Source organism: Musca autumnalis, unplaced genomic scaffold (genome assembly GCF_047663935.1).
Source record: "Musca autumnalis isolate F117 unplaced genomic scaffold, ASM4766393v1 scaffold_1, whole genome shotgun sequence".
In the NCBI taxonomy this organism is placed as follows: domain Eukaryota; kingdom Metazoa; phylum Arthropoda; class Insecta; order Diptera; family Muscidae; genus Musca; species Musca autumnalis.
In genome coordinates this window covers 258,633,668-258,659,128 of record NW_027411644.1, presented here as the reverse complement: position 1 = coordinate 258,659,128, position 25,461 = coordinate 258,633,668, and the positions used below count along the sequence as shown (strand labels likewise).

The 25,461-nt window shown below is 38.5% G+C and overlaps 1 protein-coding gene across 2 annotated transcripts; it reads left to right on the top strand.

Annotated features, from left to right (window-relative positions):
- The first annotated feature begins 114 nt into the window (after nt 1-114).
- Nucleotides 115-25,334, top strand: LOC141389447 (transmembrane protein 181). Of its 2 annotated transcripts, none has more exons than XM_073960938.1 (9): nt 115-472; nt 556-1,132; nt 19,739-19,995; nt 20,072-20,152; nt 20,313-20,412; nt 20,470-20,747; nt 24,338-24,440; nt 24,506-24,730; nt 24,795-25,334. In XM_073960938.1, the coding sequence occupies exons 2-9, from the start codon at nt 694-696 to the stop codon at nt 24,929-24,931; spliced, it is 1,620 nt and encodes a 539-aa protein (XP_073817039.1). In that variant the 5' UTR covers nt 115-472; nt 556-693; the 3' UTR covers nt 24,932-25,334. The 2 variants fall into 2 exon arrangements, with proteins under 2 accessions (XP_073817039.1, XP_073817040.1); XM_073960939.1 differs by having other exon boundaries at nt 249-269.
- The last annotated feature ends 127 nt before the right edge of the window (nt 25,335-25,461 follow it).

The following is a 25,461-nucleotide window of genomic DNA, read 5'->3' as shown; positions in this document are numbered from 1 at the left end:
CTCGAGTTATCAATAGCACAACATTTGGTTCGGGGCATGCGCCTTAAAATATGCAACATACTGTCATTTTTGACAAACGCCAAAAACCACCCCATCGAGTTTTAACCAACATATGTGTAAGTGTATCCATTGGAAAAAATGTTACAAAGTTTCGTCGTGATTTTTACACAAAGTTAAAGGCAAAAAATGTAAAATCAATAAAAAATTATAATTTCAAGAAATAAATTATTATAAGTGGTTAAATATGAATGAGCAAGTTAATGAAATGTGTAAATGATTAAAAAATCATCAATGTTTTTATTAAAAAATATCTCAACGAAAAAAATGAAATTTATACTGCAAGTGAAAAAAGATGGCGAAAACAATAAACGACAAGCAAATAAATTAGCCCCGAAACCTTGAAAAGTTATTTGTTTTAGCAAATACATGACTACAAACAAACAAAAGTCCTGGTTTATTGTCTTAAAAATAAGTAATTACAAACGAAAAAAGTTTTAAAATTTCTTTACTTAAATAAGGTCAACGGAAATATTTCTTATTTGGCAATTTCGTTAGATAATCCTTTTTTTAAGTGTGGTTCTTTGTGTCTGCCCCCCACATCCTTTTTGGCTTTGTTGACTTCAGCAGACAAACAGGCCCCAGTTTGGCAACAACAAAAACAACTGCAACAAAACACACCACATCATCATCAATATGGCCAAACCACCCTCTGATAACTTAGGTTATGCGTATCATTTGCCATCCGGAGGTATCTTACTGCGCCTTAAAAATTCCCTCTCACAATTCAGTGATTTATTTAGTGAATTTAATAAATACATAGCTCCAGCATATCATCATGATCGCTGTGAACGTTCCGTTCATATGCGTTTATATTCAATGCACAAACGTGAATTTGTTATGGTCTTTTTGGGATTTTTCACCTGCTTCGGTTTGGGTATAATAATTGGTTTAACCGGTCCACCGATAACAAGCACAACAGAAATTACCGCTAAAACTATATTGAATCGTACAACATTGGCAAATTCCTCGAGCGTTTTGGCAACGGGACCTTTTGCCATGAAATCTCCTCTGATGACAACGTATTCCCAGCAGTTGTGGTTAATTGCCAAAATTGTAACGAATAATAATGATGGTGAGTATGAGACTTATTTTTTTTCTTTTGGTTAAAAAACATGGAACTAATTATAATTCACAAATCTTCTTCGGAAGCAAAAGGACATGAAAAGACCGTTTGTACATAGTTGTAAAGTATTTTAAGCCAATTTATTTTGAGCACATTTTAATTTTGTTTTTCCCCAAAAATCATGTAACACTTGCTTTGGGCATAATCTGACCGATTTTCATATCTCGACGAGATTAAGCGATCTAGCTCTGTGTGCTCGTCCATCCATCTGTCAATATATCTGGATATATATAAAGTATACTTACACTCCAGGTCGTAGTAATGGGGAGATGGAGTTCGGGTTTCATCCAGACCATGTTTTCCATAGCCGATATACTCAAAAAATGTGACTAGCGAGCGTTCTACTAGGGGGTTATGGCCTTTGCAGGATAATGTCTTGATACCTGACATGTGTAATGAGTAGAGTTGCGTCGTTCATGAACGAACCGGCTCAAAGGAACGATTCCGTGAAAAGAACGAACGGATCCGTATCCAGCTCATTCTTTTATATTGTTCATTTAGATCCCCGATGGACGAGTCATTGCTGCTTACAAAATTAGCAGCATTGGTTTTGCAGTCAAACTCTAAACAAACGCTGCGTTAGCGGAAGCAGCACAAATTTCCACACAAAACAAACAATGATTCAGAGAGCTACTCTCGCTCAGTAACTCACCTCATTCAGTGGCACATCTCGGTCATATCTTTCTTTTGCAGCATTCGTTCATCTGGTTCTTTCATATCAAAACCACCATCACTACGTTCAGAAACAAAACCACCCCCATTAGCACACAAACAAGCAAGTAACACAACAGTTGTGTCATTCGTGAACGAACACAGTCAAATGTATTGTTGAACGAAAAAGAGCCAACGAACGAAGTAAACGACCCGGATCTTTTTGGTGAACGGAATGAAAAAGATCGATCCGCTCAATGAACGAGATTGCCCAACACTAGTAATGAGTAGTTGATTATGCGATCCGATACAGAACATTTATATTTCATAAGCCTATGTACAAAACTCTTGCTGTCGCTGTTAGTACTTGACGAACGCTACGTCTAATCGGAACGAACATTTCCAAGGCTATAAACCAAGTCGATGTTTGCTGAGTATGTTCCATCTAACACAACGTCATTAAAGTATAGTACACATTGACAAGCAAAACTGACAGTCATCGAGGTCTATTTCGTGAATATCAAAGCCTAACTGAAAAATTTGTTTTGTAATCTCTAAATAATACCGTAAATATTGTATTTCAAACGTTTTTAGCTAAATAAAAGTTGGTCCCAATTTACATTAGGCGAGTTTACTTGCGGCAATTGTCAGTTTGTAGGTGAGAGAGGGTGCTGAGAGGCAAAGGGTTACCATATGCCTCACCTCTCTCTCCTACAAAATGACAATTGCCGCAAGTAAACTCGCCTAATGTAAATTGGGACTTGTTATTTGCCGGAAAATTGTCCTAAAAGTACGTCGACTGTCAGTTTTGACTGCTAGTGTGTACTCCCCTTAACTCGCTTCATTTGCAGTTCTGCAAACATCTGGTATTGCTAACAAGCACGGTTTTTGCAACTGTCAACGGAAGTGTCAAATTAACGGCTATTTTTGCACACAATTTATAGAGCACCCCGATAGCGACCGGGAGAAGAGAAGTGTTTTACGTCGTTTGCGATTTCTTCCAGCCGAGGAGGAACCAACACAATTTACGATGGGTGATGTTGCAAATGTTATCCGAGGAGCAATAACGTCCAACGCGTTCGGACCCGAAATTCCGTTATGCTGGTGATGCTAAAACAGCTGGATGACCCGGGAGACGAGTATTTAAGTAAGGTCCTCAACATATCGCTAGCCACCCTAAAAGTTCTCGAAGCCTGGAAGATGGGCAGGGTGATCCCGCTGCTGAAACCTGACAAGGATCTGATCAAAGGTGAATAATACAGGCCGTTCTCACGGTCAGTCATGCTAAGCTGTTCAAAGATATAGAGAATACTACCCTCCGGCCTTGTCTGAAACATTAGGTCATCAACTACTTGTGTGGTCGCCAGTCATACGTGGAATACAGAGACAGGAAATACAAACCCCGGGTGAAGCAGGAACTGTTTAACCTCTACCTTTCTGCAATTCCACGCCCTCCAGACGGTAGTGAGTTTATTACATACGCGGATGATTGTACACTCATGGCGTCGTAATGTTCGGGAAGCAAAAAAGACGTTCCGAAACATTTTCACTGCTGCAGCCGCTCGCCATATCCCTGCTGGTCGAATACCCGAAGTAAGACCAAACTTCCCAGCAGAGGCGACGGGATTAGCAAATGAGCGTGATGAGCTTCGTCGAACCAACCCCAAAGACCCCAGAGTCAGGGAGGTGACACTGGAAGTTAACAGGCTGGTCGGCGAGCATAAGCGGAACAAGTGGTTAAATCATCTGAAGAGTTGCAACATTGGAGCCGGTATAGGTGAATTGTGGCAACGGTTATGTCACTCTCGAACCCTGGAAGAAGGGAAGATAGGAACTCAGTCACTGGCGACGTTACGTTGACTGACCCGACGAGGTGCGCAAGTTATTTCAATCGACACCCCGAGAGTGACAGGGCGAAGAGAATTACGTAGCATCAGATCTCTTCCTGCCGAGGAGGAACCACCACAGTTTACAATGGATGATGTTGCCAATGCCATCAGGAACGCTAAATCATCCAAAGCGTTGGGCCCTGATGGAATCTCCATGGTAATGTTGAAACAGCTGGATGAGCCGGGAGTGGAGTATCTCACTAAAGTTCTCAACTTGTCGCTAGCCAGCCTCATTGTTCCCGAAGTCTGGAAAATGGGCAGGGTGGTCCCGCTACGGAAGCCAGGTAAGGATGCCTGCAAAAGTAAATCGTACAGGCCGATTTCGCTTTTGTCGCCCGTAGCAAAGACCCTTGAGACCTTAGTCCTCCCCAGTATCAGAAACAGCTATCAAGTTCATCAGCATGGATTCCGTAAGCAGCACAGCACGACAACTGCGCTGCACGCCATTACCACATATATTTGTCAAGGACTCAACCAGAGACGGCCGTGCGATAGAACAGTGATGGTGGCGCTTGACTTATCAAAAACCTTTGATACAGTCAGGCACTCCACGCTGTTTGAGGATATTGAGCAGACAAACCCTCCGGCCATGCTTGAAACGTTGGATAGTCAATTATATGTGTGGAAGACAGTCGTACGTGGAATTCAGGAACAAGAAGTCCAAACCCCGTAGAGTGAAGCAGGGAGTTCCCCAATGTGGTGTGATATCTCCGGAACTGTTTAACGTGTGCGGATAATTGCTCGATCCTGGCGTCAGGTGCCTGTCCTGATGACATCTGTGAGAAACTGAACAATTAGTTAAACGATCTTAACACATTTTTCCATTCGAGGAATATGCAGATTTCCGCTACAAAATCAACAGCCACTCTGTTCACCACATGGACAGCGCAGTTTGGAAGAGAATTGAATGTCGTGGTCGACGGTAGCAGAATTCTGACCACAAACTGCACCAAAATACTAGGGGTCACATTCGACAATACTTTCAAGTCGTGCGCTCATGCCACAGCTATCTGCGACAAACTGAAAAGTAGGAACAAGGTCCTCAAGTCCCTAGCCGGCAGCACTTGGGAATCAGATAAAGAAACCTTGTTGACCACATATAACGCGATAGGTCGGCACCACACAGCTATGCGGCGCCAGTTTGGTCCCCGGGATTATGTGATACGAATTGGAAAAATATTCAATCCTGCCAGAATGCCGTCCTGAGAACAGCAGCAGGGTGCCTCCTCAAGTCTTCAGAGGACCATCTACATGAGGAGGCAAGATTCTTCCAGTAAAGCAACACAATGAGATGCTTTCGTTTCAATACTTGCTTGGGTGTTACCGTGAGAGCCATCCCAATCACCATCTGCTGGCTAGGCCCGACACATATTGCAGTCGCCTAAATTCTTATTGTGCGGAAATCGACCGCGCCGTGCAAGACATCTGCCCAGTAAGCGGCATGGGCCCGCACGACACAAAACACCTTTTCAACTGCCCAGCCAAACCTACTTATCTAACTCCAGTGGATTTGTGGTTACATCCCATCGACGCAGCCACTTTCCTGGTACTGGAGATAGACCCAGAGCCAGATTGAACAGAAGAACGAACATACAAACATAATAATAAACACTGTTACAACAACAACAGGCAAACGAGAGTCGTGTTGCCGCAACTAAGATCTGGTTGGTGCAGCAGGCTCAATTCCTACTGGACCAAGATTGATGGCACGCTGGACATCTGCCCAGCATGCGGCACCCGTCTGCATACTACGCAGCACTTTTTTTAACTGCCCAGCCAACCCGATTCACCTAACTCCATTCTCACTTTACACTAATCCTATACAGGTCCTTTCTGAACTTGGAGGCAGAGCCGAATTATTGAGATGAAGACATGCTATGTTTTTGGTTTGTTCCAGTACTGCAAGAATCTACTAATTTTTTCTATTTTTTTGACAACATAAAGGAAAAATTGTTATCGTATTCAAAAAAGGCGCCTTCTTGCAGGTTCTGGAACAAAGCAATTACTTATCTTGTATTAAATATGAATAAATAAATAAAGAACGTCCCCAAACTTGAATAATGTCCTCTCTTTATTTCACCTTTTAACTTGTTCCGCCTCCAATGTTGCGACAATACAGATTGTTTAGCTACATTTTCTTTCCTCTTATGTTCTCTTGAAAGCAAATCTTCGACATAATATAAATCGAGAACTAAGAAATATAAATACTGAAAACATTGACGACTTGTGGAACACACTAAGGACTACGCTCAAACCCCTAGCAGATAATACCCTCGGATACGGCAAAAAATCCACACAGAAGGAATGGATGACACAGGATATTCTCAACATGATGGAAGAGAGACGAAAACATAAAAACATGAACTTTGAACTGTATTGGGAACTAAACAGGGAAATCAAAGTCGCTATACGCATGGCGAAAAACAATCATATAAATAAGCAATGTCAGGAGATTGAAAGATTGAAAAGCCTTCACGACGACTTTAATCTCCATAAAAAGTTAAACGAAATGGCTGGTGTATACCGCAAAACTTAATCAAAAGTACTATATAATGATAATAATGATCCTGTGTTTGATACAGACGAAAAGAAGACTATTTGGAGAGATTATATAAAACAAATTTTTACAGATGAAAATCGAACAACTTTTGAACAACGGACTCAACAATCTCTTACAGGAAATCCCATCAGTCGAAGAGAAGTTGAAACAGCAATAAACAATCTGAGAGATAGGAAAGCTTGTGGCCTTGACGAGATTCCTTCGAAAATCCTTAAATTAATAGATGACGAAAACATCGCACATTTAACAAACATCTCAGTTTGGATTTAAGGAAGGTATGGGAACCCGAGAAGCACTTTTTTCGATACAAACATTGGTCCAGAAATGTAAAAACGCACAAAAAGACGCACTTCTATGCTTCATAGATTACGAAAAAGCTTTTGATACAGTGTTACGCGATAAGTTGATTGACATCCTCATCTCCATTGGCCTAGACCAGAAAGAAGTGCATTGTATCAAAAGTCTATATTGGCATCAAAGTGCACAAATAGAAGTGGACGGGGAAATGACAGATAGAATTGACATATCTAAGGGAAAGAGACAAGGGTGCATATTGTCACCTTTGCTATTCAATATCTACTCAGAAAAATTTTTTCATGAATCCATAAACAAAATCCCAATCGGCATTCATATAAACGGAACATTTCTGAACAACATAAGATATGCTGATGATACAACCTTACTGGCGCATAGCATAACTGGACCCCAGAGCCTTGTGAATAATACGGTCTGAAAATTAACATCCGCAAAACCAAATTCATGGTTATAAGCAAGAAGAATGAACACAATAATACAACATTGAAAATTCACAATACCTATGTTGACAGAGTTAAAAGTTTCAAATATCTGGGAGTTACAATAACTGAACTGTGGCAGTCCTCGCAAGAAATAAGATGCAGAATTGAACAGGCCAGAGAAGCATTTTCAAAATATAAGAGAGCACTTACGAGTCATGACATTAACCTTGAAACAAAGATTCGTTTTATCAAAACATATGTCTGGTCAGTGTTATTATATTCAACGGAAGTATGGACAATTAAAAGTGCTGATATAAGAAGACTGGAAGCTTTTGAGATATGGATTTATAAGAGAGTACTCAAAATTCCCTGGACAGCCCATATGACAAATACCGATGTACTGAGAAGGATGCACTGCGAAGGAGAACTTATCTCAGTTATAAAAAGACGAAAGACTGCGTACCTGGGGCATATAATGCGAAATCAAGAATATAAATTGCTACAAAACATAATAAAGATAGAAGGAAGACCTGTTAGAGGAAGAAAGGAGACAACATGGATGGATAATATTACAGAATGGACGGGCATCCGAGATACTACAACCCTATTATCAACGGCTAGAGATAGAAATGCGTTTGCAGACATACTAAGCAATCTTTAAACAAATATTGTATATATACGTATTTATAAAAACAAATCTATTTATAATTGTATTGGTCGCTAACATTCGGAAAACGAATTGGCAAATAAAGAAGAATGTTCTCTTGACAGTTCTCTAAAGCGTAAATTGTAAAACTGTCTGAAATTTGGCAGTTTGGCAGGCTAGATGACACCAGCAATAGCTTGTAACAGGTACAATACGTTCTCTGTAGGAATTTAGTAGCTTACTATATCCGGAGAGTAGTTGTGCCGACGAAGATTGTTGCAGATTGTTAAGGACTTCAGACGTCATTACACTAGCGAACTCCATGGAAATCTTTCATCAAACAAACCTAAAAATGGTCGTTGATAAAATCCCTAAACCAACAACAATTTTTAGTTTTCTATTTAATTAATTCTCTTTCGAGTTGAGCTTTCATTACCTAAGAGATACATTGAAAATCAATCAAAAAATCTTCTGATTAGAAGAGGAATTACTAATGACGTAGGAATAAAAGTATAGTATAGCATAGTATTTGTGAACATTGAAAAGTGGGATTACCAAGCAGGACTATAGGAAAAGTTTGGAGTTTCAATTAACTGACATAATTTCGCATATGCATTTATCTAATGAAGTACTAGTTCCAAAACGTATGAGTATCATCATAAAATATAACGTGTGATGTTAAGTATACGCAGTTTGTTCAAAGAAAAAATGTAGGCCTTGGAACTGCGAAGTGAAATAGATAGTTCCATATAGTTCCTTTGGCAAAACTCTACTAGTTACCAAGCTTTGCCTTCGTCTTCCACAAAAACAACATCCTAATACGCCTGAAGATCGGTTGGATCCGTGGGACTTCGGTGGAATCCTAATTTTTCAATGTATCTCTTAGGTCATGAAAGCTCAACTCGAAAGAAAATTAATTAATTAAATAAAAAATTCACTATAAATGACCTTCGCCTTATATGCTGTTTATATTAGAGCTTTTTGCAGGGTTAACCTTCTTTATGAGGATTTGTTTGAAGTATAAGCAATGGAATTGACATTTAAAACCCAGTCGGTTTGTTAAATCCGGTTATATATAAACGGGGTATTAATAAGGCAAAAATAAAATTTTTAGTTTTCTTTGATGAACGATTGCCATAGAATTCGCTAGAGCAATAACTGGCGGATCTATTGTAAGTACAGGAACAAGTCAAAATCTGTTATACGCAAAGAGAGGAGAATTCATTATGCGAGGCTTTATGGGAGAATGGATTCCACTAGGCTTTGGAAGGTTCTAAGAAGTCATGGTTGTGTTGGAAACAACAATGAGGTGATAAATATTGATGTAAATACTATCAACGAGTTCTTTGCTAATGCTTCTGATGGATCTAATGATTTATTTTTTAATGTTGATGATTTCCTGGATGCTGATTCGTCTTTTTCTTTTCGCTGTATTAATGAAGAAGAGCTTTGTGAAGCAATGAATAAGGTTGCCTCTAAATCTGTCGGTATTGACGGCATACCTATATCCTTCATTAAACTTGTATTTCCATATGTCTCAGGTCTTATGCTAAATCTTTTTAATTCTATTTTGACTACATCAGTTTTCCCATCTGCGTGGAAGACGGCTCGCGTGGTGCCGATTCCAAAATCGCGGTCTGTTAGGGAATCTGATGACTTGAGGCCAATTTCTATTTTGCCAGCTGTATCTAAGATTATGGAGCATGTCATTAAAAATCAAATGCTTCAGATTTGCGAAAGTCGGATTAATGAGTGTCAATTTGCTTTTCGCAAGGGACATAATACTACTCATTTATTGCTTCAATTAACTGACTCCATTCGTAAAGCCATAAATGATGATATGGTTAGTGTTCTTGTATCATTAGATTTGTCCAAAGCCTTCAATTCTATTGATTATACCTCACTTATATTAAAATTGAGAGATGAGTTTGACTTCTCTAAATCTGCCTGTAAACTGATTTATTCATACTTGTGTGATAGGAGCCAGTTTGTTGTGCTAAATGGTTGTCAGTCTAGTTTCCTACCCTTGTTCTCTGGTGTCCCACAAGGATCTGTACTTGGTCCCCTTCAATTTATCCTATATGTGAATGACCTTCCTATTCACATGAATTCTGCTTTTTGCTCTACTTTTATTTTTGCAGATGATATATTCTTGCTCTTTAATAGCAGACGTGATACTATCAATATTCTTGAAAGTAATATAAATTCAAATCTAAATTATTTTGTTCGCTGGGCGACAAGGAATTCATTAAAAGTCAATCCTTCCAAGAGCAAGGCGTTATTTTTTTGCAGCAATAACAATTTTTTGCCTAATATTGACATCTTCTTGGATCGCACTAAAATCGACTTTGTACAGCAACATAAGTGTCTGGGTGTAATTATTGATTGTGATCTTTCATTTGGAAGCCATATTGATGCTTTGTCTGGGAGAGTCTGGGGCATGTTGCGTAGAGTTTATGGATCAAATTTATATCTTCCTTACAGAATTAAGTTAATGCTGGCGAATTCTCTTTTGTTATCTCAAGTTTTGTATGGGTTAGAAGTATATTCTGGCACTATTGGCGAAAATATTGACAAAGTGAACCGTATTGTGAATACTATTACACGCTTTTTATTTAATCTTCGGCGAAGAAGTCATGTGTCTGGCCATGTCATTCGTTTTCTAGGGTGCTCATTCGATATGTTTGTCAAATATCGTTGTGTGTTGCTTTTTTACAATCTTATTAAAACGAATATGCCGTTTGCCCTTAGAAGGATATTTACTTTTTTAAACTTCACCAGAAATCCTCAGATTTTTATTCCTAGGATTTGGAAAGATGTATATTCTAGGTCTTTCTTAGTCAGAGTCGCTCGGTTTTGGAATTATTTACCATTAGAACTACGTATTTTTTCTCACACCAATAACTCTTTTCGTTTGAAAATCCTTAGATACATGCAAAGGCTACGTGAACAACAATCCATATATATTTAAAGTCATGTATAATATGTTACTCTTTGAATAATCAGCACATGTTGAGTTACTACTCTTTGGACTTTTTTTTGTTTTTTGTTATTGTTATTCTTCTTTAACTGTTTTTATGGCTGGGGAGCCGAAGAAAGAAATATATATGCATTTAAATAATAATTTATTGTTATATATTAATGTATTTAAGTAAATTGAATTGAATTTATTATTTTATAACTCAGGTATTTTTTGTCTTGAGATACGTTTATTTGGCCATTGAGGCTTTGTATCATGTATGAATTTTGAAATAAAATAAAAAATAAAATAAAATTACGCATGAAGTCCTTAACAATCTAAATTTTTTTGAACTCGCACCTGCACCGGCTCTACCAAGATATACTTCCGACATGAAATGCAATATAACACGTCAACTGATCTGCAAAAAGAATTCTATGTAAGGGTTTTTCTTAAAGCGTCGTGAAATATTGGTGTTGTGTCTGTTGTTTCCACTTCCAAAACCTATTGAATCTCATCGAAATTTGTGTGAGGTGGATCCTTATTGGTGCCGAGTTTTGCTCGATCTCGACACGGATCAATCATACACATTCCGGGATATGCCGCTTCCAATAAACAAAAACAAGATAAACAAATCCCATGTCGCAGAACCTGCCGCCGTGGAATTGGAATTTTTTGAGTTAAAAAAAATAATAATAACAATATACTTACTTACTTAGCTGGCCCATTACAGAACATTTGTTCTATAGGCCGAACTAAGAAAAGATCTCCAATTTTCTCTATTTGTTGCTTCGCTTTCTGGAATACCGCGCCTTTTCATCTCATCATCCACTTGTTTGCGCCATCTATTCCTTGGCCTGCCAATTCTGCATGCACCGCCAAGCGGTCCGTGTTTATACACCTTTTTAGCGGGGTCATCATCGCTCATTCTTATGATATGGCCTAGCCAACGCAATCGCTGCATCTCGATACGTTTAACAATATTGATGTCGTTGTACAGCAGATACAGCTCGTGGTTCATACGACGTCGATATTCACCGTCAACGCAGATTGGTCCGTAGATCTTTCGAAGAATTTTTCTCTCAAACACACCAAGCACTGCCATGTCTGCTTGCGCAAGTACCCAGGCTTCGGAGCCATACATCAGCACGGGTAGTATCAGTGTTTTGTAGAGCGTTATTTTTGTTTGACGAGATGTGGCTTTGTTTTTAAACTGCTTACTTAAACCAAAGTAGCATCTGTTGGCCAATACAATTCTTCTTTTTATTTCACAACTGATGTCGTTTGTTGTGTTTACGGAGGTGCCGAGGTAGACGAAGTCTTTTACTACCTTGTAATAAGGGGGGATGAGCATGAGATGAGGTGTTCTGCTTTTAGGTTCCAATATATGATTTTATTATTAGGCCGAACAGACGTTTTCCGTCAAATTCGCCTACTTTTTATTTATAAGGGAGAATCCGTGACAGACGTTGAACGTCCAATCTGGAAATCTTCCCGAATAATATTATTTATAATAATATATAATTTTATATTGGTATCCCAATAAAACCCCAAATGAAAGCGGGTATTGTATTTTTAGAAGTCTTTATTTGACGACGATCACAAGCAGAATGACATGATTTTAGAAATGATCATCACTTATAAGAATTTTACAATGTGACAAAATAAAGTTAACGGGAACAAAATGAGACAAAGAGTACATAGGGATTAAAACATATTGATTTGTTGTTACAAAATATCAATTGAGTGTTTTTTATAAAAAGAGACATTGAGAACATTTGAATGATAATAGATTTGTTGTTACAAAATATTAAATGAGTGTTTCAATAACAAAATGAGAGAAACCAATAATTATAGCAAATGAGTATAATTGCAATAAACGAAAACAATTATGATCAAATAAATAGCAGTCAAATAATAGTAAAATAATTGAAGAAAATGCATTTCGTGCTTTATCTATAGACATGAATAAACATAAAATAACTTCTTGTAAAATATATATCTAGTGTAAAAGTCAGCTTGTTACAACCTCCCCCTCTGCCATAGAAGTCGTCCCGACGATGTGGCAGCATCTAAGTCATCTTCTTAGCTTTTCGTGGGCGGAGCACTCTTCCAGTGTCGTCTGTATTGTTGGAATTGCTATTATTTGCTTCAGTAGTTGTTGTTGTATTATTACAGTCTTGTTGTTTGTCTTTGGAGATCTGAATATTGTCAATGTTTTTATCGTTGTTCTGTACTGACGAACTTGTGGGATTTGTTGATTTTGCAGCTGGACGACCCCTTTTTCTTAGTGGGTATATAGGTTTATTGGTTTGTCCACCATATGATGTTAAATGCGATGCATGGTATGTTCCAATGGGTATTTCAGGATTTTCAATGGATGCAATTATATAACATGTAGAACCCTTTTTCCCAGTTACTACATATGGTCCGTCCCTGCGGGGTACGAACTTCGATGTTACGTTTTTGCCAGCATTGCTTAAAACATGTGTCGCTACTAGAACCTTGTCTCCAATATTGAATTCAGAACCCTTTCTACGTTTTAAATCTGCATACACTTTGTTTCGGTCTTGTAACTTTTCCACTGATTCATTTGCTGTATCCAAGAAATGTGCCATTTTCAACAAATAAGGCGTGATTTGAGGTATAAAGTTCTCGGACAAAATAACAGCTTTTAAGTCAAGGTTTACTTCTATGGGACTCCTTAATTCACGTCCAAAGGTTAAATATGCTGCCGAATTCCCTGTGCTCTCGCATTTAGCAGTATTCATTGCAAAACGAATCATTGGAAGTTTTGAATCCCAGGATGTGTGATCAGTGCCAACAGATATGGCAAGCTGTGTTTTTAAGTCACGATTTTTCCTCTCCACAGGATTTGCTTCTGGATGATACACTGGTGTAAATGACTGTTTTATATTTAAGCAATATGTCAGTTTTTGCATTATTGCCGATATGAACTGCGGACCATTATCGGTATGAATCCGTCTTGGAACTCCGTATCGCAATATTATATCATTTAGTATGATTTTGGAGCAAAGTTCAGCAGTGGCCTCTTTTATTGCAAACATTTCAACCCAACGACTGCATATATCCTCTATGACCAGAATCCATTGATTACCTTTTTGTGTTCGTGGCAACGGGCCAACGAGATCAATAGCAATAACTTCGAATCTTTGTCTACTTGATACAGTTTGAAGTAATCCTGCCGGCTTTAAGTTGGATGGCTTATAACGTTGACATTCCAGACATTCTTTCACGTATTTCGCTATTTCACTTCGCATTTTTGGCCAGTAGTAGTTTTGAGTTATTCTGTGAGTTGTGCGATCAACGCCATAATGGCCAGCCATTGGGTCGTCGTGGTATCTCTTAAGTATGTCTGCACGCATTGACTTTGGAATGACCAACTGACCTGACTCAGAATCCTGATCTGCACAATATCTATATAATACGCCATCTACTAACAAGTATCCTCGGCCTGTATATCTCAAGACATTATCGTCGTTTGCTTCAAATGAATCAATTATTTCTTTGATATCACTGTCTTCCAATTGTAAATTTCGTACTTCTGCAGCGCCTTTTCTAGGGAAATCAATTGATATGGAAAAGCATTCACATTTAGTGTCGGTGTGGGTTTCTACTGGACAGGGAGGACGCGAAAGGGTATCTGCTACAACATTTTGTTTTCCGGGGGTATACCCAAATTTAATGTTGAATGATTGTAGCTCGAGAGCCCATCTTGCCAATCGTCCTGTTGGTGATTTTATTGAAAAGAGCCATCTTAATGGCTGATGGTCTGTTAGGACATTTATAGTGGAACCTTCAATGTAGCCTCGAAATTTCTTCACAGCCCAAACAACTGCTAACGCCTCTCTCTCCGTAGTGGAGTAATTACGCTCGGCTGGCAGCATCAAACGGCTGGCATATTCTATGGGGTGTTCATTCTCTTTCTCCCCCTGCATCAAAACTGCCCCAAGCGCATAGTCGCTGGCATCTGTTTTTAAATTGAATGGTTTATCTTCATCGACTTGTTTAAGAATTGGTGGAGATGTCAACATCATTTTTAATTTCTCAAACGCTTGTTGTTGATCTTCCGCCCAAATAAATTTAGCGTCTTTCTTTGTTAGTTTAGATATTGGTTTCGATATTTCAGCAAAGTTTGGAATAAAACGGCGGAACCACGAACAGGTTTGCAGAAACGACAATAACTGCTTTAAATTTTTAGGGCGTGGTCTCTGCATAATAGCACTCGTTTTATCTGGGTCTGGCATCAGTCCATTAACCGTTAAAATATGACCAAGATACTTAACTTCTGACCTGCAGAAGAAAGACTTATCACGGTTAAGCTGGAGCTTGAATTTCCGTACTTTTTCGAAAACCAATTGTAGATCATTTATATGACTCTCAAAACTTTTAGAGCATATAATAATATCGTCTAAGTAAGCCAAAATCAAAACTTGCGGAAGACTATTTTTGAGCTTATCTATAAGTCTTTGAAAAGTTGCCGGAGCATTTTTGAGTCCAAATGGCATTCTCTTAAATATATAAATCCCAAAAGGTGTAGTAAATGCTGTTTTAATCATATCTGAAGTGGCCAATTTTATCTGCCAATAACCTGACTTCAAATCTATAGTTGACATATACGACGTGGCTTTGGCTGCATGCAATAAGTCGTCCATACGAGGTAAGGGATATTTGTCGGTTATTGTGATGGCATTTAATTTTCTATAATCTACGCATACACGAATTTCACCTGTTTTCTTTGGGATGATGACCACTGGGAAAGCCCACGGGGATTCTCCTTCTACAATAATGTCTTTTTTCAACATGTCAGCAATTTCTACTTTTAGCTTTTCTCTCATAGCTGGAGAAAGTCTGTATGGAGGACATGATATTGGAGCATTATTGCCGGTATTTATGGAATGTTCAATATATGGAACTGTCTCCATTTTGTCTTCGAAGACGTCCTTTACACTCGTTAAAAGGTTTTCAACCGCTTCTTTCTCATTCACAGACAAATTTGTTCCTTCTTGATCCTTAAGCGTGAAATCAAACGCATTCAGCTCTAATGCTTCTTCTGAATCTCTTCTACGTTTCAAGGGAGGAGGAAACAATTTTGCATCAAACTCAGGCAGATAGTTTTGTGGGACAGAGTCTTCAAAAATTCGATTTATTGATCTGGGCGAGTAATCAGTCACGTTGTTAGATGTGGTAACCTTTTTGTTATTGGTTTGCTCGAACCAGGACAAATAACTATTTACTTCATTATGCTTCTTAACATTAGTATGTGTTATTGGTATCGAACTAATTTCTCCAGGTTTGTTCATTTTGAACTCAAAATGTTTATTTGGTTCATCTTTGAAATGCCAACATCTATCTGCCAGATCTAAAACTATATTGGCTTGTTCCATAAAATCTATTCCAATCAGCGTTCGATTATCTCTAGCTTTTGGTAAGCATATAAAACGTATTTTCCGCAATCGTTTGCCTACGACAATTTTAACTATGGTCGAAAACACTGTTTCCTGGCGTGGTATGCCATCAGCTAAAACTATTTCTGCTGAAACACTTTGGAATTCGAACTTTCTCTCCCTGAGTTTTTGAAAAAGTTGATATCCCGCCACACTGGTTCGGGCTGCTGTATCAAAATAAGCTTCACCGTTCATGCCTTCTATGTTGATAGCAACTGTTGGAACGTTTCTGCCGACAACGGTAGTTGAAAGAGAATTGAAATCCAATTTTTCTGGACTACTGTTTGTGTTTTTGTTATTGTTGCAGTTGGGACAGTTTGCTCTAAAATATCCTGCTGCACCACAACCGTAGCAATTGATTGTCTGCTCTCGTTCTTTTATGTTACCTCTCCTGTCCGATTCAATCTTTTTGTAACATGTATCAATTGTGTGATTTTTCTTTCGGCAAAAAGAGCATCTATTGGTAGGCTTTTCAAACGATTCTGGTCTTGGTTTAGGCGTTTTGTTTTCTTTGAGAAACATTTCAATATTTCTAGCCTTGTGGAGCAGATCTTGAAAAGACCTTACATCATCTCTAGATAATTTCTCCCTTATGGAAACATTCAATTGAAAGAATATCATATTGATCATGGTGTTCTCAGACAATCTTTCCGAAAGTTGAGCAAAGAGCCGACGTTTTCGACATACAAAAGAGTCAGTGGATTCGAGCATTTTCTGTTTATCTTGTGTTATTTCGGCAAATATGCGCCAATCTGGTTTTGGGGGTGAAAATGCTTTGCGCAAAAAATCAATAGCCATATCAAAATTTGTAGCCTCATGTTGGACTCCTTGCCACCATGTGGACGCATAACCTTCCAATAGCAACGGAAAACTGGTTAATGCTAAATTGTCTGGCACGTTTTGGGCCTCTTTGTAGACAAGTATCGTGGCTATGAAATCTTCGACTTTCGTGGCGTTACGACCACCGTTAAATCTTGCACTACAATTTACAAAGGACGTTTTTGGTTCAGGCTTTGCATTAAAGTTATTCATCAGTTGATGGAATTGGTCCTGGGTAAGTGTCACATTTACGGGGTTATTGTTGGAATGACTACTATTAGCAAATATACTTGAATTTTGCGACATACTAGAAGAATGTGCTGATAATATGGGTGCTGGACGGACATTTGGCGAAACATTTACGTTTTGCAATAATGGATTTGCATTCTCGTTACCACCGTTTTGTGCAACATCCATATTTTGAGCTGGATTTGGATTCTCGTTACCAGCGTTTTGGGCAACATCCATATTTTGAGCTGGGATAGGAGCATTATGTGCTGAGCTTGCAGCGAAATTCTGATTTATCGAAGCCATATTAGAGACAGTACGTGGAATACCCCTAGGTTGACTTGATAAATCGCCATTTGAAGACGTTGATGCATTATTGCATGAAGTGGATGGCGTGTTTCTGGGACTACGACGAATCATCTTTTCACTATAAATGTTCTGTACCCACAACCAAACAAACCATACAAATCTCCAAACAACAACTACAAACTGTAACAATATCTCCCAATTATGTGGATAATTTATTGTTGGGCGCCAATGTAATAAGGGGGGATGAGCATGAGATGAGGTGTTCTGCTTTTAGGTTCCAATATATGATTTTATTATTAGGCCGAACAGACGTTTTCCGTCAAATTCGCCTACTTTTTATTTATAAGGGAGAATCCGTGACAGACGTTGAACGTCCAATCTGGAAATCTTCCCGAATAATATTATTTATAATAATATATAATTTTATATTGGTATCCCAATAAAACCCCAAATGAAAGCGGGTATTGTATTTTTAGAAGTCTTTATTTGACGACGATCACAAGCAGAATGACATGATTTTAGAAATGATCATCACTTATAAGAATTTTACAATGTGACAAAATAAAGTTAACGGGAACAAAATGAGACAAAGAGTACATAGGGATTAAAACATATTGATTTGTTGTTACAAAATATCAATTGAGTGTTTTTTATAAAAAGAGACATTGAGAACATTTGAATGATAATAGATTTGTTGTTACAAAATATTAAATGAGTGTTTCAATAACAAAATGAGAGAAACCAATAATTATAGCAAATGAGTATAATTGCAATAAACGAAAACAATTATGATCAAATAAATAGCAGTCAAATAATAGTAAAATAATTGAAGAAAATGCATTTCGTGCTTTATCTATAGACATGAATAAACATAAAATAACTTCTTGTAAAATATATATCTAGTGTAAAAGTCAGCTTGTTACAACCTCAATATTATAGGAACCAACTTCTACAGTCGGCCCGAGCTCAATGGACGCATTGCGCGTCGACACCATCAACTTGGTCTTCTCATCGTTTACCGCCAGACCCACTTTAGCAGATTCTCCTTCGACCTTCATAAAGGTATCAGTTACTTCTTTTACTGATCGGCCTATGATGTCTATATCATCAGCATAAGCAAGTAACATGTGAATATTGGTGTAGATTGTGCCACTTCTTTTGACGTTTGCCTCTCGTATAACCTTTTCCAGCAGGATGTTAAAGAGATCACACGAAAGGCTGTCTCCTTGTCTGAAACCTCTTTTGGTACCAAACTCTTCGGAGAGGTTCTTTCCTATTTTAACTGAGGACCTCGTGTCAGTTAAAGTCATTTTGCAAAGACGGATGAGCTTTGCGGGGATACCAAATTCAGACATGGCTTGGAATACCTTTGAACGCAGCGGGCTGTCGAAGGCTGCTTTATAATCGACAAAAAGGTGGTAGGTGTCGATCTGCATCTGTTGGGTCTTCTCCAGGATTTGCCGCAGGGTAAATATCTGGTCAATGGTGGACTTGCCAGGTCTAAAGCCGCATTGGTATGGTCCAATTATCTCGTTGACCATTGGCTTTAGTCGTTCGCATAATATCCCTGACACGATCTTGTAGGCAATAGGGAGTAGACTTATGCCCCTATAGTTAGAGCATACAGTCTTATCTCCCTTCTTGTGGACGGGGCACAGGATACTCAGGTTCCAATCGTCGGGTACTCGTTCTTCCTGCCAGATGGTGCTAACTAGCTGATGAATACACCTTATCAGCGTGTCGCCTCCGGGTTTGAACAGCTCGGCTGGTAAGCCATCGGCTCCTGCTGCCTTATTATTCTTCAGCCGATTTATTGCTGTCTTTACCTCATCTTGGCTGGGCGGTATACATTCAATACCATCTTCTGGGATTGGGACTGTGGTATCGTCGTGACGTAGGGGATGGAAGATACCAAGCAACGGTCCTGACCGGTTTTAACATGGCAAAGCCCAGGATTTATCTTGGTCTCTCTTTCATCTCAAGTGGACACTGACCTCCCCGTGGTGTCACCTGGGGAACTGTCTTTAACACCCGTTAAAGGTAGTGAGCTAACATGTGCCGCGCGTTCTCCCATAAGAACGTTAAAAACTTGGGTTTGGGCGTCGGGCTAGTAACCCTCCCCTAGAAAAAACAGCATACTATGAAAAAACGAAAGAAAAGAAATAATAACAATATTCAGACTTTTATAATCAGAGAAAGACGATACCTATTGTTATTTTGATTTAGAGAATAACGTTTCCGCATTCACAGTAATTTATTTTCATTTGTTTATCTCTAATCCATTTTCAGATGAAAAATATGATAAACGATTTTACGTTAGTGTCGGTATCGATGGCATTACGGAACAGCACAAACCCTTAAGTATCCTTGCTTCCAATAATGTTCATAATCGTACGAGGCATCTATCCTGTATTCGCAATGATTGTGAAGAATTTACGGTAATGCATTTGGGTTTTCTGGAATATGCCCATTATATAATTACGGTGAGATTTTTCGGTTTGGAATCATTTCATCAGAAATATAATATAACGGGAATAACATTTTATGTGAGTATTACTAGAAAATATAGAAACAAAGGACATGGATAACCAATTGTTCACATTCTTTTTCCCCACTTTTCAGTTCAAAACCTATAGTCCCGAATTTACACAAATTGAAATATGGTTCCGATTTATATTTTTACTGTTTGCCTTTATTGTGATAGTAAGTGGTCACGGAATGAGAATCTGTTAGACAATGTCGAATGGAACTCCAATGTAATTTTAAAATATAAATTTCTATGAAAGGATTTCATTCGACATTTTAAAGCAGTTTCTTGAGTTCTTTATAAATTTCTATAAAACATACATATTTCCCTTTACAGTGTTGGTATGCCCACAGCTTGAGAAAGTATCCCATTTATGATTGGTCAATAGAACAAAAATGGATATCAGTTCTCCTGCCATTGTTATTGTTATATGATAGTAAGTAATTCTAAATGACTACCTTGAAAAGTTTTTAATTGATTTCACTCTTTGCAGACCCCTTCTTTCCATTGATATTCCTAATGAATTCATGGTTGCCTGGCATGTTGGATGCTGTGTTGCAGGCAACATTTTTATGTGCCCTCTTAATGTTTTGGTTATGCATCTATCATGGCCTGCGTCAAAATGAGCGACGGTTTTTACGTTTCTATTTGCCAAAACTAATTGTGGTAATGCCAATATGGCTGTGTGCTATTGTCCTAGCCACGTGGGAGAAATGCAATGAATTGAAGGATCCAACCTATAGTCATTTTGTTGACACGAAAAATTATAATGTAAGTATAAAATAAGCAATAATGAAAGTAGGTTCAGTCTGCTTGGTGATTATGTTGGGAATTTTCAAATCTGCACAAAACTTCGAATTTTGTGTGTTATTGTTATTAAAAAAAAAACACCCGACGTAGTCCTATTTAAATGCAAATGAACCCTAGGTTCACAACGCAAGTCAATGGGCATGCTCCATGAAACTCGTGGCGACCGGATCGATCATTGGGCTATTGGTAACCATGTAAAGCGCCTACATATACCACACAAAGGCTATGATGATGAAGAAGATTTTAGGCGCCTCCTCTGTTCCTCCTCTACACAAATGCAACGAAGATTGAAAGCATTAAGACAGAGATGGACTTCTTTGAAAAGACATTATCTTGAGGATGCCCACTGACTTGTTTTTGAATTTGCTTCTCCCTCTCTCACTTACAGTGTTCGTGAGCAAAAACAAACGATAAACATCATATGGTTGTTGTTTTCTTCACTCAAACCTACACATACACTAAAACATTGATGGGAATGTCTTAAGTGACGCTGTTCTAAGACGACTTTTCCTGCAACATCTCGCTGAGACAACTGAACTAGGTCTGGGAGACCTTCTGAGATTTCTCATATCATCAGGCTGGACATAATGGCCACCACGAAACCAACCAACCTTGTAACTGAGTACATCCCCCATCTATCGCAGCTGAATGGCGATGGATGTAACAATCCCACGACAGCGGGTTCTTTCGTACCGGATTGACCCGAACCATAGTGATTCGGCCAGCGGCTGCCAACCCAGCATTAAACCCATGCTTCTTCGTAGGTTTAAATGCTGCTACAACAACAACAACCATGTAACGAATTGACCCGAAAAAACATCACGTCGACCGGCGACCGTCAGCCGCCAACTACATGTTCTTGTTCGTCGCCTTCAGACTTTTATACAGACCTATATCGCTTGAGATTGACTCTAGTGATCCATACTTGGAGTGTATGGGAGCAGCGGTCATGTGTGAAACCGTCGAGTTTGAACAATGTGACATTCCTGCAGTTTAACTGCAATGGTCTTCGAGGGAAGATCAATGAAATTTTGGGTTTTATGAATCGGAGAAGGATAATGGTAGCGGCGATTCAAGAAACGAAGTTGACCAACACCTGCCGTCTTCGGATATGCAAATCATACAAAGCGCTGCTCTTAAATCGTACAAGATGTGATGGCGGTGGTATTGCATCAGTCTGTCCAGTACATGCCTATCTCGCTTGAATCTAGTGACCAATACTTGAATTCAAGGGTCAAACTATCGAGATAGAATAAATTATAGGAATGTGTGACAGCGGATTTAGCGGCGGATATTTTCTTATTCCTCAGAGGGCAGAACTGCACAAGGTCAGCTATGTAGACATTCAACCCGACGCCAAGATCGTACTATCATCCACTGATACACTGTTCAACACTAGGACGGCTGAAATGAGGCTCCCACTGAACATATAGGTCGATGGTACCCTGATTCCGACCCCCTAACTACCTCAAAATATTGGGTGTAAAGTTCGATAGCATGTTTAAGTCGTCCACGCAAGCTACAGCTATTTACGATAAGATCAAAAGTAGAGACGGGCGCGTGCCTAAAAAAATTAGGCACGAACATGCACAAACACGGACCAAAATATTTATGCACTTTCACGCACAAACACGGCGTTTCTCGAGAAGGCACGAACACGCACTATGCACGGACATGACGCGCACCTTCATCTAATCGGAAGTAGGAAAAAGATCATTAAGTCGTTGGCCGGCAGCACAAACCTCTGGGGTTCTGAAAGAAACCTGTTCACCTCTTACAAAGCAATATACCAGTCTGTTGTAAGCGCGCTACGCAGTGAAGGAATATTCTAACCTGCCAGAATGCCGGCCTGAGGACTGTAACAAGTTGCCTCCTCATGACACCAGTGGAACATCTTCATGAGGAGACGAATGTTTTACCGGTACACAACTGGATGTTGTCGATGCAGTACCCGCTGGATTCTTATCACACGGAGCATGCCTATCAAGATCTGGTGGATGTGACCAGAGAGGCATAGCGCTGGCTGGTAGATAGCTCCACATTTTCCACCGTGCATAGAGAGAAGAGACTGCCATAGCTTGCCTGACATATCCATTATGTCACCTAGACTGACGAATGAAACGAATTGGCAACCCGCCATTTCCCTCTCCTCACTTTAATCAATAGACCATCCGACTTCATAACCTCTGATCGCCATACATTTCTTAAACATAAAAAACCAATTGGCAAGGTTTCAGGGAATCTACCAAACAACACATTAGAAAAGTCCCTAATCCCTTTGATGTTCGGATAGCAGAGATGAATTTTCGAGACATCATCACTGCTGCAGCCTTCGCCATATTGTCGAATGCCTGAAATAATACATAATTTGCTAGGCGAAGCGATGGGTATAGTAAATGAGTATGATGAGGATCGCCGTACGAAACCTAGGGCAGACATTGACGGTGAACACTAACTAAAAATGGCTAGCGCATCTGATGTTCTGTTGTGAATTATAAACAACGGTTAAGGCGTTATCGAACACTGGGAAAAAGAATGATCGGACTTAAGGAATGTTTTAACAGATCCGTACAGTTACGCAGTTTATTTTAACAGTCAAAAATTACTATTTAAGTTGGGTGATGTTGCGGATGTTATCCGAAGTGCAAAATCACTCAAAGCGCTTAGACATGACGGAATTTCAAAGGTAATGCTAAAGCATGAACAACGAATCGTGTATCTTGGCAAAGTCATCAAGTTATCGTTACCCATCACAAAAAGTTCCCTAAGCCTAGAAAATGGGCAGGGTGGTCTGGCTATTGGGGCTAGGCAAGGATGCCAGCTAGCGAAGATAAACGAGGTCTCTAGAAGGACAGGCCATGTCGCCGAACATTGTTCACCACATGGACTGCAGAGAAAAAGATTTCATTGAATGTGCACGATAGGTCGATCCAAATCAATATTTGAACATCTGCCCAGCATGTAATAACCGTCCACTTTATACGTTGTACCTGAATAATACTTGTCTGCAAGACGAGTATGTAACGTCATAGCTTAGAATCAGTAGAACAATGATTCTTGAAATTAGAAAAATGGCAAAGATAACCATATAAATCGGTTAGCGAATTTATATCCATTTATCTTTTAATGTGGACTCCAACATTTTCAAAATGTCGTCATCCGAGTTTCATCGAGCTGTTTGAAAGTATATCAAGGCACAATTACCCAGGTTGTGGTATCACACCAGCTGTTTGTTGTAATTTCCCCAACAACATAAAGAAAATTTTGACATAACATATTCAAAATCTTTAGATACCACTGCCTTGGTAATTGTGCCATGAATATATATTACACTGCAATGGACAGATCAAACATAATAAAAAATAATGTGGAAGGATTCAATATTCCAATATATTAATAATAGTTTTAAGATTTTTTGTTATGCAGAATATGATTTTGTAGTAGTTTTACGCATTGCGATGTTTATTGGCTTAAAAGCTTTAATCGCAATAAATAAATATTAATATAAGCTATATTTCCAAAGTTTCAAATATAACTTGTTTTTATTGCAGGGTTTTAAAATGTTCTTCTACATAGCTGGCTGTATGTATATTTTGTATTTGGCCATGTTGATCTTGCGAGCCTATACAGAATTAAGATCAATGCCTTTCTTTGGTAAGATTATAAAGTTTCCACTCGAAGCATTTCAAAAACAATATCGTTTTCATTTACAATTACAGATATGCGTTTGAAATTCTTAACCCTTCTAATGCTCTTTGTCATATCAATAACCATAACGGTAACTACGTGTCGTTTTGGTTTCGGAATATTGGAGGATAATTTTGTAGCCAGCTTAAATACCACCTATAAAAGTTCAGCACAATTTATGTGTTTCTATGGCCTTTTAAATTTTTATTTATTTACAATGGCCTATGTTTATGCGCCCAGTGGACGATTTTCACAAGGTAAGAAGTGCCTAACATGTGTTGCTTTTTATGTGGAATTTTTAAATATCTTTCTCGTTTTTAGCTGAAATCTCAGTGACCAAAGATAATCCGGCATTCTCCATGATTAATGATTCCGATGAAGAAGTTGTCTATGGTTCGGAGGATGAATCACGACGACCCCTAACAGTGGCTGGAAAAAACGATTACGATAGTGATTAGCTTAATAGTTAAACGAATAGTTGCAAAATTGCAAAACGAAAGAAATATAACACAAGCTACCACCTCCATCACCCAATGACTCCCTTATATTTCTGATATTTTCAATTCGAAAATAAAAATATATTAATTGTCTAAATTCTAAATCTATAGTATATTACTTAACTTCATTCATTCATTTTTATCCCCATCCTTCCTTGTCGTTTCTACTATTATAATCCAATTGTGTACAGTTATTCTTTTAAAAATTGGTTTTTAATCTAAAGAAATTACAAAAGAAAATTAAGGTTTTTATCGCCATATACATACATATACATATTCCTAAAATAAATTAAGTACGAACAAATTATAAATTATATTAAACAATAATCAATAAAATTAATTAAACAAAAATGTGTAAAACAACAAGTTGAATGCAATAGGACCTTTATTTACCCCCACTTCAATATTTCTTTTCCATGTCAGGCGAGAAAATTCTAATGCAACTCCATTCAAAACTGATGGTTGGAAATCGGGAATCGACCCATTAGTCT

Bases quoted from the DNA above. Each gene is read 5' to 3' on its own strand.
- LOC141389447 (XM_073960938.1), top strand. From the start codon at position 694: ATGGCCAAACCACCCTCTGATAACTTAGGTTATGCGTATCATTTGCCA. The intron at 20,748-24,337 runs GTAAGTATAAAA...TTTTTATTGCAG, and splicing joins TTGACACGAAAAATTATAAT to GGTTTTAAAATGTTCTTCTA. The intron at 24,731-24,794 runs GTAAGAAGTGCC...TCTCGTTTTTAG, and splicing joins CAGTGGACGATTTTCACAAG to CTGAAATCTCAGTGACCAAA.